The sequence below is a fragment of the Gadus macrocephalus genome, chromosome 13, assembly GCF_031168955.1.
Source record: "Gadus macrocephalus chromosome 13, ASM3116895v1".
In the NCBI taxonomy this organism is placed as follows: Eukaryota; Metazoa; Chordata; class Actinopteri; order Gadiformes; family Gadidae; genus Gadus; species Gadus macrocephalus.
In genome coordinates, this window is record NC_082394.1 from 8,056,741 (window position 1) to 8,069,124 (window position 12,384).

Consider the following 12,384-nt stretch of genomic DNA (forward strand, 5'->3'; position numbering starts at 1 on the left):
TATTAAACGGTGTATAAATTACGATTTAATTAATCATATTCAATCGTTTTATATATATTTTTTGTTGTAATAATATACTGGACTACAGCAAACGTAATCAAATATTATATATGAACTGTATTGATAGCCAACCTTGATTAACAGATCGTTATGTAACAAGGATTAAAGAATGTTAAATAAATGTTACATATATTTATATGCATTTATTATCTATAATATTCTCTATATTTAAATATTATAAAATAAAACATGTATTATATAAACCTCAAATTGTCTATCTATTGTCAAATCACGGAATAACGTAAAAAGCGTTTAATTCCGATATTTCATCAAACCACTCTAGTATTTTAACCAGGCGCTAACAGGCTACCTGCCTCTGGGTCCTGGAAATATTCTTAGCCGCGGTGCATCTTGGGTCCTTCCTTTCCAGTCCCGTCTCTGATCTGCAAACATGGGTATGAAACGTATTCCTCTAATAATTCATCCAAAACACTTTAATATTCCTAATATAACCCTCGACATAATATGCAATTGTCTGTTAAACGTGTTTGGACTTGATCCAACCGAGGAAGTATTATCTAAATGGCTTAATAAACGTTTTTATTGTGGATGGTTCCAGCAACGTGGGGCGGCCATAAAATGCCGATAGCACGATCATGTTAGCATAACGCTAACACTCGGCCTTCATTAAAAACAACGTTCTTTATGGATATTCCTATAATTTAGACAATTCGATGCAGTAAACACGCCTTTTATGTCTCTGTACACCAAATTGAAAGTTAGTGTGGTGTTAATTGCCGTTGTCTGTTAGCTTGGACTCATCGGTAGGGCTACTAGTTCAGTTGTCCATACTGAGCAATGTTAACTTGCATGTTTTATAGTTTAAAACGTCACCTTCATTCATTTCACCATGTCAAATGGTCCCTGAATATTTTAATGACTGATTGTGTTTGTGTTCCAGGAAAGTGTCGCGGTCTGCGTACAGCCAGGAAGCTGCGGAACCACCGTAGGGAGCAGAAGTGGCACGACAAGCAGTACAAAAAGGCTCACCTGGGCACTGCGCTCAAGGCCAACCCCTTCGGAGGAGCTTCCCACGCTAAGGGCATCGTCCTGGAGAAAGTGTAGGTGTACTTTCCGATCCTGTTTATGAACTGAAACACTCGCAAAAATTATAACTTTGAGATTCGCTTACAACATCCCTTAACGAACAAGCATCCCTCTTATGTTGTCCTTGTCAGTGCTCAGTGTTCTGAAAATATTGGATGCTTAAAATGCCCCCGGCAACAACCTGTCAATTATTACGATCAACTCAAAACAAGGCATTGAGAAGCCACAGGCATTAAAGTTTAAGAAAGAATAGGACAGTAATGTGAGTTAGCGGCAACCCCTCATTGTTATGGTGACTAATGATGTTTTGTTTCTCTTCCCAGTGGTGTTGAGGCCAAGCAGCCTAACTCTGCCATCAGGAAGTGTGTGAGGGTGCAGCTCATCAAGAACGGCAAGAAGATCACCGCCTTTGTCCCTAATGACGGTTGTCTGAACTTCATTGAGGTGAATATGGTCTCATTAATAAACCTGCTGCACTCAAAGTTGTGAAATTGCAGTTCAGTCCAAACTTTTCTAAATGATTTGCATTTAAACTATTTGATCCTCCTAGATGCAGATTTAGGTAATTTCTGAAGTTGATGTGTAATGCATTATCTTTTGCAGAAATTGTACAATTGAAAACCTACTTTTCAGAAAAAGCCATTGAATCTCGCATCTGATAAATAGTTGTACATTCTAGACTTGAGACTAGATGCCTTGCTGGGCAGTGAGAATAAGTATTTGGGGAACTAAGATGGAAAGGTTGATACTTGTAAGGAGAGAATGTGCTTTTTCTTTATTACATAAAGATGGCAGACTCGTGTCTACTAGAATTTGGGTTTAGTTTACTTTCCACGTGGCAGGTTCTGATCAACCAGTTCTACCGGGTGTTGGTCTTTGTACACATGTTGAACTTGTGACACCCTCCCCTGCAGGAGAACGACGAGGTCCTGGTGGCCGGGTTCGGTCGTAAGGGCCACGCCGTGGGAGACATCCCCGGTGTCCGCTTCAAGGTGGTGAAGGTGGCCAACGTCTCCTTGCTGGCTCTGTACAAGGGCAAGAAGGAGAGGCCTAGGTCTTAGACTGCTCACTGCTCAATAAATGCTTTTTCAGTCCAGTCTTTGTCCGTCTCTTGTTCCTGGGTGAATCCGCTGCTGTAATAGAGTTGATTAACTTTAAACTAAATGCACTGGTACACTGACAACCCTGTCAGGAATGACTGAGATAGGATGGCATGGACAACCAATTAAATACACTGATACTGCCCAACCCTGTTGTATTGTTAACTGAATACAAGGTTCAAAATTTGCCATAAACAAGAGTGGTATTGAGTTAATGCCCGACAGGAAATATTGGACCTAATCAACATTTTGGGTGGCCAGCTCTATTCCAACATTTTGTAGATGTCTGACGGGATATCCAAGCTTCCTCGAGTAAACAGATTCCAGTCATGTAAATATAGGATAGCCTTGAAAGCTGGAACATGTAATTGAAATGTTTGAAGTAATGCTGCAAAACGCCTCAATTACATGTATATGATCGGTCACCGACGAGCCGAAATGCTTTGAGATGTAATGGAACAGTCTCTTGAGTGCTTATCAGCACGCTGATGGCAGTGCTTGGTGCAAGAGCTCTAATTGTCAATCGAATCCTCAAGCTAATTAACAAATTGCCAAAATATTTCCGGGCTGGCCTACAAGTAAACTACATGCATAACTTGCTGGAATTGGGTTTTTCTTATGCTAATTATTGGAGATTAGAGTGGTTGCTACTAACGGTTGAGTAGCAACCATATACAAACCTGAGCACAGGGTATGGCAAATTGTCAGATTAAGAGGGAACCATGTCTGACTTACCTAAAGGGCAACTGTCTGCCAGTCAACCAATTACATAGAAACAAATAAATTAAACAAGTTAAAGAATATCCAGACTTGTAAACGTTGGATTGGACTGCTTTAATGCGAACGAGTTGTGCTTCTGCAAGGAACACAGTGACTGAACATTTGAATTCACTTGATGCCATTGGAAAATATTCTGGTAGAATTCCTGAATCCATTGTACACTGGTTACTTCTGTCATAACTGGATATGAAACAGTCTATTAACAACACACCATATCAATAACTGCAACACACAAATTCAAACATTAGTATTGATCAATGGGTATTGTGGTGCACATGTTTATATTAGCACAGCTGGTAATGACGGCAAGCTAATAGCTTGCATGGATAAAATAAAAATTAGTTCATCCATGATTGCAATTGTAAAAACTTCCAAAGTAGCAAAATAGTTATTAGTACATATTATTGTAGACATTTATTTACACCTATTCTGCACAATGCACCCACCATAGAAACATGTGAACTATATTTACACATTTAAAGATTTGATGGCTGCCAAAGAACCAAATGTTAGGTTTACCTGCTTTTCCTTAGTGGTTTTACGTGAAGGTAAGTTGGGCTTTCATATATTACACATGATTCTTAAATATGTATACATCTTTACTGTTAATATTCCTAATACATTTAGTATGTGGGTGGTCAATTTAAAAGCATCTTATTAATATGGGAGTATTGGTCTAGACCAGGGGTCTCAAACTCACGGCCCGGGGGCCAATTGAGGCCCGCGGGATGATATTTTGTGGCCCCCTACATAACAAAGTTTAGTGTTAGTGTGGCCCGCGTGTTGTCAAACGCACATCTTTGCTGAGTCGCTTGCCACGCTTTTTTATCACTTGTGATAGGGTGACCAGATGTCCCAGTCTTGCCGGGACAGTCCCAATATTGAGTTGCGTGTCCTGAGTCCCGACAAAAGCCAAAGGAAGCTTAAATGTCCCGGTTTCCACCAACCACTATGAAATGTCCCCTGTTGTCAGCGATTACATAGCCAAGATGATCTAATTATAGCCTGATCATTAACTTAGATTGGGTCAGTTGTGCTACTTTTTTTTGTGGAATACTTGATGTGGCACAGCCTGACCTAGACTCTACCTCCAGCGGCCCCCAGGTAAATTGAGTTTGAGACCCCTGGTCTAGACAATTATTTTGTTGAGTAACAGACAGATTGTTGTGTGTATCCTGCGGTCATACTGGTTGTGTACGGTTTTCTTGAATAAGGCACAGATCCTTTTCAAACTGATTCCTATCTTTCCCAAAAAATAATACTTTTAGCACCAAAACCTTTATCAAATAAAGTAAAAAATAAAATTATTGAATACTTTTCGAATGTATTTTATGTCAAATATTAGTGAGGACCAAGATCTGAATGTAAAGAAGAAATTCTCTATTATTGCTTAAGGGAGGATAAGGGAAAGCATGTTCATTGGACCCCAACTAATGGTTTTAATTGGCTCCTGTTGCAAGAGAGTTTTCATTAAAAAAAAGGAGATTCTGATACTCCATGTGCCAGCGCTTTGTTATCCAAAGCACACTGTGCTGCGTGTGATAACGGCTGAAGCCCAGCGCACAGGTTCACTTAAAACCATGTGACTGGAGTACAGCCTGCTTTCTTCACATGAAAGTCAAGGGGTCAAAGTTCAATAGGTCGCAGTTCAGACGGTCTCCACTGTTTGTATCGACGGTTAAAAGCTTCTACAGAGAAGATGGCTTCTCCATGTAGTGTTGTCCGTTTTACATGAGGGGGCCCTCGGAGGCTGGAGATGTCAGGGAGTGGAGGGTCTGTGGAGGATGCCCTGCAGGTCCTCCGGTAAGCCCAAGATGATGGCTTCGATGTGGGCCTGAAGTTTGGACACCGTCCCTGGACGCACAGGGAGATGGTTCTTCTCTGCCTGCGTCTGAAACAAATGATCGAGTAATCAACCCCTAATCAAATCAATGTCAATGACATAACAATGCTTTTCTAGTTTCCTATAGTAGATAGTCAAGGTTTATAATATCTAATATACAACATCTAGAGTATGTATGTTGTATATTAGATATTCTAAACCTTGAATCTGGACAATATCCATATGCATAACATCTATACATTATACATAAGATCCAAAAATAACATCAGCCATGGAGCCAGTGAGTCAGAGGGCAGTTTTACCAGTTTGTCTTTGAGCTTGAGGACCAGGTCCACTTTCTCCACCTCTGTATGCTCCAGAGTCCTCAGCTGTAGGTCCTACACAAACACACACACACACACGTTTACCTTCTTCCAATCTCCTTATCCCACAGCCCCCCCCCCCCCCCCCCCCACAGCACACTCCCCCTCACCTCCTCACACAGGGCCTCTAGGTGTAGGGCGTCCAGCTTCTGGCTCATCTCTCTCTTCCTGTTCCGGAACCAGCCATCAAAGTTAGGACACCTGAGGAACTGTCTGCAAACACACAAACACACACATGTGAAGTAGCAACAGCAATGGAGGTTTGATCAGAACCCATCTGGAGATGGTTTAGTTAGTTAGATACACAGGGGTAGGTAGACATTGACTTGGTTGACTACATTTGTTGGTTTGATGATTGGTAGGAGGAGTTTTCCTCACCTGTACAGACCAATCCAGTCTCCCTTCAGTCTGGAGGTTAGCTGAGGCCCCGCCTTCTCCAGGGTCTTCATGAACTCGTCCTGCAGGAAGGGGCGGAGCTGAGGAGGGCTTTTCCATGGAGTGATGGACTTCTGGAGGGGCATGAGACTAGCTACGTAGCGCTCCTAGAATAAATAGCACACGCATTAACATTTAGACACATTTACATGAGGACATAATACTCCTGTATGTTAGATGATAGATGTGTGTGTGTGTCTGGCATAGGACTGGTTATGACTAGTATACACACAAAAATGGTTATTACCAGAGGAATGATGAAGCTTTGCGTCAGTTCCAGGAAGTAGCGACGGAGAATTGCATTCTGAGCTGCTGACGGCCTTTTTTGCTGGACACCCTAAAACACAAAGACAGATCAACACACACGCACACAATACCCCAGACAGATCCACACACACAGATCACCACATATGCACAACACACACGCACCCGACATATCATAACTCCTCACCTTCTGAAGTTGTTTGAGGATGTCTTCGTCTTTATTGAGGAAGGGCTTGAATGCACTGTACACCCCTACAATGAACACACACACAAACAGTTGAACACGTGTGGGGGGGGAGGAAGAAAGAGGAGATAGAGAGAGAGCGAGAGAGAGAGAGACCTGTTTTGCAGTCCAGAGTTTTCAGGTTCTTTAGTTTCCTGACTTTCATCTGCTTGGCCATCTCTCCTGGGACACATTGTGAGAGAGAACATGCATGCGTGAGTAAGGAGGCAAGCATGTATGGGTATCCGTTTACATAATATGTATTTACATGTGTTACCTTCTTGCTTCATGTCTCCTATGCGTACGATGTGAGGCCAGTGCTGCAGCGTCTTGGCAAAGAAGGGATTGGTCACTCCTAGGATGACAGAGGGGCTGGCGGCAGAGAGAGAGAGAGAGAGAGAGAGAGAGAGCCAGAGAGAGAGAGCCAGAGAGGGAGAGCCAGAGAGAGAGAGAGAGAGAGAGAGAGAGAGAGAGAGAGAGAGAGAGAGAGAGAGCCAGAGAGAGAGAGCCAGAGGGAGAGAGCCAAAGAGAGAGAGCCAAAGAGATAGCCAGAGAAAGAGAGAGAGAGAGCGAGAGCGAGAGCGAGAGCGAGAGCGAGAGACCGAGCGAAAGCCAGAGAGCAAGGGACAGAAAGAGAGAGACAACAAGACAGAGACACTTTTATTGTACAGCTTTGTATTTTTTGTGGGGTAGGGTACTGGAGGGTAGGGGTACTGGGGTGTACGGGTAATGGGGGGGTAGTCACTGGGGGGTAGGGGTACTGGGGGGTAAGGGTTGGGGTACCTACGGGGCAGGGGGGTAGGGCTAGCAGGGGTACTTACGGGGCCTGGGTCCTGGTGGTGTACTCTTTAAACTCGCTGTCGTGGATGGTGAAGTAGGGACGGAAATCACTGCAGTACCGCAAGGGAGAGAGACAACTGGAGACAGAGATAGATTTTAGTGCTTAGCATTTAGAAAAAGAGACTGCTGAGAGAGAGAGAGAGAGAGAGAGAGAGAGAGAGAGAGAGAGAGAGAGAGAGAGAGAGAGAGAGAGAGAGAGAGAGAGAGAGAGAGAGAGAGAGAGAGAGAGAGAGAGAGAGAGAGAGAGAGAGAGAGAGAGAGAGAGAGAGAGAGAGAGAGAGAGACAACATTTTCGCCAGGCCTCTAACGCCAACCTGATCAATGCCAGCACAGTATCTGACGACTCGGCCGGCGACGGTGCCATGACAACCAGGGGTTCCCCTAGCAGCACCAGCTCCCACAACATCTGGATGTGGAAAAACACTGGATGGAAACACCTGTAGGCGGAGGGAAAGAAAGAGAGAGAGGATAAAGCTATAGAAATAGACCTCAGGGATAAGACTGCTCATGACTTCCATAGTTGATTTTGGGGACTACAGTACAGGTCTGATGCCGGTCCTAAGTGAGTCAGCGGGGGCAGCAGTGGTGTTGGTGGTATTTGAGAGCCTGTAGGCTGGTGGTGGTACTTAGCCAGCAGAGGAAGAGGACCACTCACCTGAAGAGGTCCACCTCGTGGATGGTGGGTAGGACGATAGACACTTGGCTGTCAGTCTACAACACACCAAACACAATTGTGTTAATGTACAACACACAAACACACAACACATTATTAATAATCGACCACATTATTTATCTGCACACACACACATTATTATTATTAACACTTTATCAGTACATCAATATTAATCTACCACACACACACACACACATTATTATCAATCTACAACACACACCCAAACTGAATCAGTACTTTATTATTATAGAGATATACATTCTCTCTTATTACCAGTGTGGGTTACCCCTATGTCAAAGGACTGTGACATAGCAGTGGCTAGATGTAAATGTATGTAGTGTAATTTATATTGAGAATGCTTGCTTACATGTCCGAAACAAAGACAATCAATCAATTTCCATTATATTATAAATAATCCAAACCAAAACAGTGTCTTGAACAAAAACCTTTTATTAAAAAAAATATAAATAACATCTTAAATAACTTCAATTGTGAAGTTATTAAGTGATTGTAATGTGTGCATGGGTTTTATTGTATGGAATGTGTAATCGTGTGTGTGTGTGTCCAATCGAAGATCAACACGTTGTGGGGACCAACAAAGCCGGTGATAAACAGGTGTGTGTGTGTGTGTGTGTGTGTGTGTGTGTGTGTGTGTGTGTGTGTGTGTGTGTGTGTGTGTGTGTGTGTGTGTGTGTGTGTGTGTGTGTGTGTGTGTGTGTGTGTGTGTGTGTGTGTGTGTGTGTGTGTGTGTGTGTGTGTGTGTGTGATAACAAGCGTGCATAGCTGCGTGTGTGTGTGTATATTCTCTAATCAATAGTTTGTCACCTGTGTTGACTGGACCAGCTGTGAAGTACCCGGTTTGTCGTAGCAAGTCGGGATGCGAACCTACCACAGGAGGGCAGATACAGAAGATAACAACAAACAACAAAAAATCATTATACACAATTATGTTGTAAACCTGTAAACGTTGTTTTTGAAATAAATACAATTAAAAATGAAAATATTTTTTAAAGGTCCCATGACATGCCACCAGGTGTGAGTGTGACTTGCCGTTACAAATCTGGCTCTTATGACATCCCAAGTGGGCGAGTGACACGCCCACTTCAAAACAGAATGTAACGGCTTATCACACTCACACCTGGTGGCATGTCACGGGACCTTTAAAACCTTTGTTTTATTCTTCAGAATCTTTCTAGCTCTGACCTTTTTACAGAAACTTATTTGCATGCTCCCCAGGTGAGCCCGCCTTAATGACCACATTCTCCTCAAGTGGACCTACCTTTATTACCACGCCCATGATCGGCAGACTCAGAACTCGACCAGGATGGGGCGTTGGCCAGCGGTCTATGTCATTACAAGCTGTCAATCAAAATAAGAACAACATTAGGACATTGAAGGCCCCCCGTTGGTACTTTAAAACACATGGACACACATATATTACGGACCAGCTTCTAGGCAGGGCTCCAGCTTGTCAAAGTACTCCGGAGCCAGGATCTTGAGCAGAGAGTGGAAGAAGGTGACGTAGGGGAGGCGGCTGATAAGCACTAGAGACTGAGAGACATACCCTCGATTAAACACCGGTATTACCAACAAAAGTGTTTATGTGTAGCTTGGCTGCAGTCTGGTCCCAGTCCAGTTGCCAAAGTACTATTTGTGTGGGCTCCACCAACACAAATAGTTTAAATAAACAAACAAATCTTAATCTGTTGTTGCTTATTATGGTTATGTATACCACACACACCCACACACTGGCTTTACAAAACACATTCTTGCCTGTAAGCAAAGATGATATATCGATATCGATATACACATAACCCACCAACCTTCTGGAAGTATCCTCTCTTCAGAGACTTGTCCCGTACTTGACGGAAGTACACGTAACCATAGTAATGACCCTGGTCCCTCTGGAACACACACACACACACACACACACACACACACACACACACACACACACACACACACACACACACACACACACACACACACACACACACACACACACACACACACACACACACAATATTTTACATGTCTGCTGCACTTGCAATTATCATTAGCCGTGCGTGTGTTTGTGTATACGTTTGTGTGTTTGTTTGTTTGTGTGTGTGTCCCCTGACCTTCAGACTGACAGGTGCATCTCTATCAGCGGTCTCAAGGAAGCAGCCCATTGAGGACTTCCTGTTGGAGCCCTGGCGGAAACGAAAGCAGAACTGGGTGTCGCCAAGGCAACCTGGAAACAAAGATCACATGGGTCAGAGAGCAGCATTCCAACAGGCTCCCGTGTAAATACACACAAACACAGACACACACGTACGTACGCACATACATAGATATACACACTGTATAGACAGCCTGTTTAAAAAGTACACGCACCACAAAGACAGCCTAATCATAAGACACACACACAGGCAGCCTTGTTAAAACACAATCACGTCCCAAACCGGGAACTGGCCCAGAAGGCCATGATCGAATTGATACATTTTCATTTTACATTTGGCTTCAGTACGTTTCCCTATTGCTTTTCCGGTCTATAATAAGCACATTTTTATTCGGCCAAATAAGCAGATTAGAAGGGTAACTTTCTAAGGAGACCAAATGGAATAAAGAGCTAACCTTTGACCACAATAGAGATTAAGGGCCAATTTATTGGACATTGGACTGCTGCTTTCGCAGGCAGAAGTCTGCAACATTGTGAACTCCCGCAAGTAGCCTCTAACTAATACCACTAACAGTACCAATACCCAGGTAGTAGTCCACTCTCTGGATATGAGTACTGTTACTGGTATTAGTCGGGGCACTAATATCAGAAGATCGCTGAAGAATGTTTCTGAGAAAGAGACCTTACCCTATCCCGACGAGTTGGCTTTTGCCTTGCGGTGTATGAATGGGAGAAAGGGAGGCAAGCATTGTGGGCTGAAAAGCGCACTATATAAGTATAGTCCATTTACCCTGTACTACCTGCATAATTGTACCGTTAGTGGTATTAGTACCACTACCTTAGAATTGCTGTTGGTTGTATTCATAGTAACGTGGGTAACCATAGAAACAGGAGCTCACCGGAGTTGGAGTCAGGGAACGACAAATAGCAGATACTTGTTTTCTGGAAGAAAAAAAACAGAGCTTCCATTAACAACACACAACAACAACACACTAGATCATGACGCACTACACACCCCAACACAAATAGCAACATGAGAACTTACCTCCTTCTCAGACAGCTTCGAGTGATGAGGGTATATAACCTGCAAGACAGAGCCACAGATTAACAAAGACAGAACACAGAAGGAAAGAAATTTAAACGTTAGCGGAAAATAGTCACACATTCAAATCAACAATGAATTCCTTTTTTGCAGGGTCTTCTCATATTACTGCCTTACCTAATTCACTTTGTCGTTGAGCCTCCAGTAGGTATAATATGTTTTAGCATAGTACAGTACTTTATATTACAGTATAGAATAACAGTGTAGTATCCTACATTAGTGACATGGCATGAGCATTAGTATTGCGTATCCCTAATGTAGCACGGCGTAAACTTCTCACCTCATGTTTTTGCTGAAGGTACGGTTTGATTTACTTGAAACTTGTTATTTAAGACCCAACTCAACAAAACACTTTCGAACAGGTTCAGTCGGGGGAAGTCGTCGACTTGGCTATTTAGCATCACGATAATCTTTTGACTGTTGGGGTCTTACCTCCACCGCCTGGCCCAGCTCCAGGTCGAAGCCCACCACACATATGCAATGCAGCCAGGCTGAGAAGCGGTCCCAAGGCAGTAGCAGCGGCTCCGACTCATCTTCGCCCCCCTGGCCGACTGGCAGCGTTATCTCCTCGGCTGGGGAGATACTGCTAGCGTCCTGATCTTCCATATCCTCCGGTTCTTCCACCACTTGTTCCCCTAACTCCTCGGGACCCGGCTGCAAAGCCATGGCGACCAAGCCCGTGAAGTAAAAAACCACCAAGAAGAACCCTCTTTATTTCATTAAGATGTTTGTCCAGCGTTTTCTTGTCCTTGTTTTTATAAAGAACAACAGAGGGAAGAAGCGAAAGAACCGCTTAGCTTAGCATTTTAGCCAAGCGCGTAGCCGAGTAGTAACGTGATGACGTAGGTCTGACGCTGACCGCGAAGCACAACACAAGCGTGCATGTGTGCGTTGCTGCGTGTGTGCGTCAATGTGTGCGGTTGGTTGCAGCGGACTGTCATACCTTGGGCATAGACATGATGAGATAAGGTGCACTTTGTTCATGTCCGACTGAACGTATGGGCAGGAGGAGGAAAACATGTTATTCATTAAAATATCTTAGTTCAGTCATTTCAGTTGTCAGAACATTGTCCCTGACTCGAAGTGTTTCATTGGTCATAACAGTTGTTTTTCTAGTAGTGTGATGCAGCCGGTCACGCTGTGGTCAATTAAGTGGTCCTCTATGGATCACAACGTTAGGTAGCGTGTGTGTGTGTTTGTGTGTCCAGACTGTCCATATAACAGCACACTGGCCAAATGTAAGGCTGATGCGTCCAGAATAAGCCCCTATAGCTCCCCAGTCCTGAAACATGACAGCTGGTGTGACCCAACCCACTCTACAGGGTGCCAGTGAGGGGCGCTAAACACATAGAATAGAACCATGTAGAACAGAATATAGAACCATATATTCTACGTGGTGCTTTTAAAAAGTGGTTCTAGTTTAGAGAGAGAGAGAGGGTGGGGGGAGGAGAGAGAGAGAGAGAGAGAGAGAGAGAGAGAGAGAGAGAGAGAGAG

At 43.6% G+C, this 12,384-nt stretch overlaps 2 protein-coding genes across 2 annotated transcripts; one reads left to right on the plus strand and one right to left on the minus strand.

Annotated features, from left to right (window-relative positions):
* The first annotated feature begins 327 nt into the window (after positions 1-327).
* Positions 328-2,203, plus strand: rps23 (ribosomal protein S23). The gene is made up of 4 exons (XM_060069049.1): positions 328-455; positions 962-1,121; positions 1,431-1,551; positions 2,022-2,203. Exons 1-4 carry the CDS (start codon positions 452-454, stop codon positions 2,166-2,168), a joined length of 432 nt encoding a protein of 143 aa, XP_059925032.1. The 5' UTR covers positions 328-451; the 3' UTR covers positions 2,169-2,203.
* On the minus strand, positions 969-11,762 carry dennd6aa (DENN/MADD domain containing 6Aa). Its single transcript, XM_060069047.1, has 19 exons — positions 11,323-11,762; positions 10,834-10,872; positions 10,688-10,730; positions 9,748-9,860; positions 9,451-9,531; positions 9,073-9,178; positions 8,907-8,986; positions 8,453-8,512; positions 7,610-7,665; positions 7,269-7,391; positions 6,936-7,031; positions 6,392-6,486; positions 6,232-6,297; positions 6,079-6,143; positions 5,875-5,964; positions 5,571-5,734; positions 5,303-5,405; positions 5,133-5,207; positions 969-4,878 (listed from the first exon to the last, which is right to left on the minus strand). Exons 1-19 carry the CDS (start codon positions 11,554-11,556, stop codon positions 4,747-4,749), a joined length of 1,821 nt encoding a protein of 606 aa, XP_059925030.1. The 5' UTR covers positions 11,557-11,762; the 3' UTR covers positions 969-4,746.
* Positions 11,763-12,384: the final 622 nt, after the last annotated feature.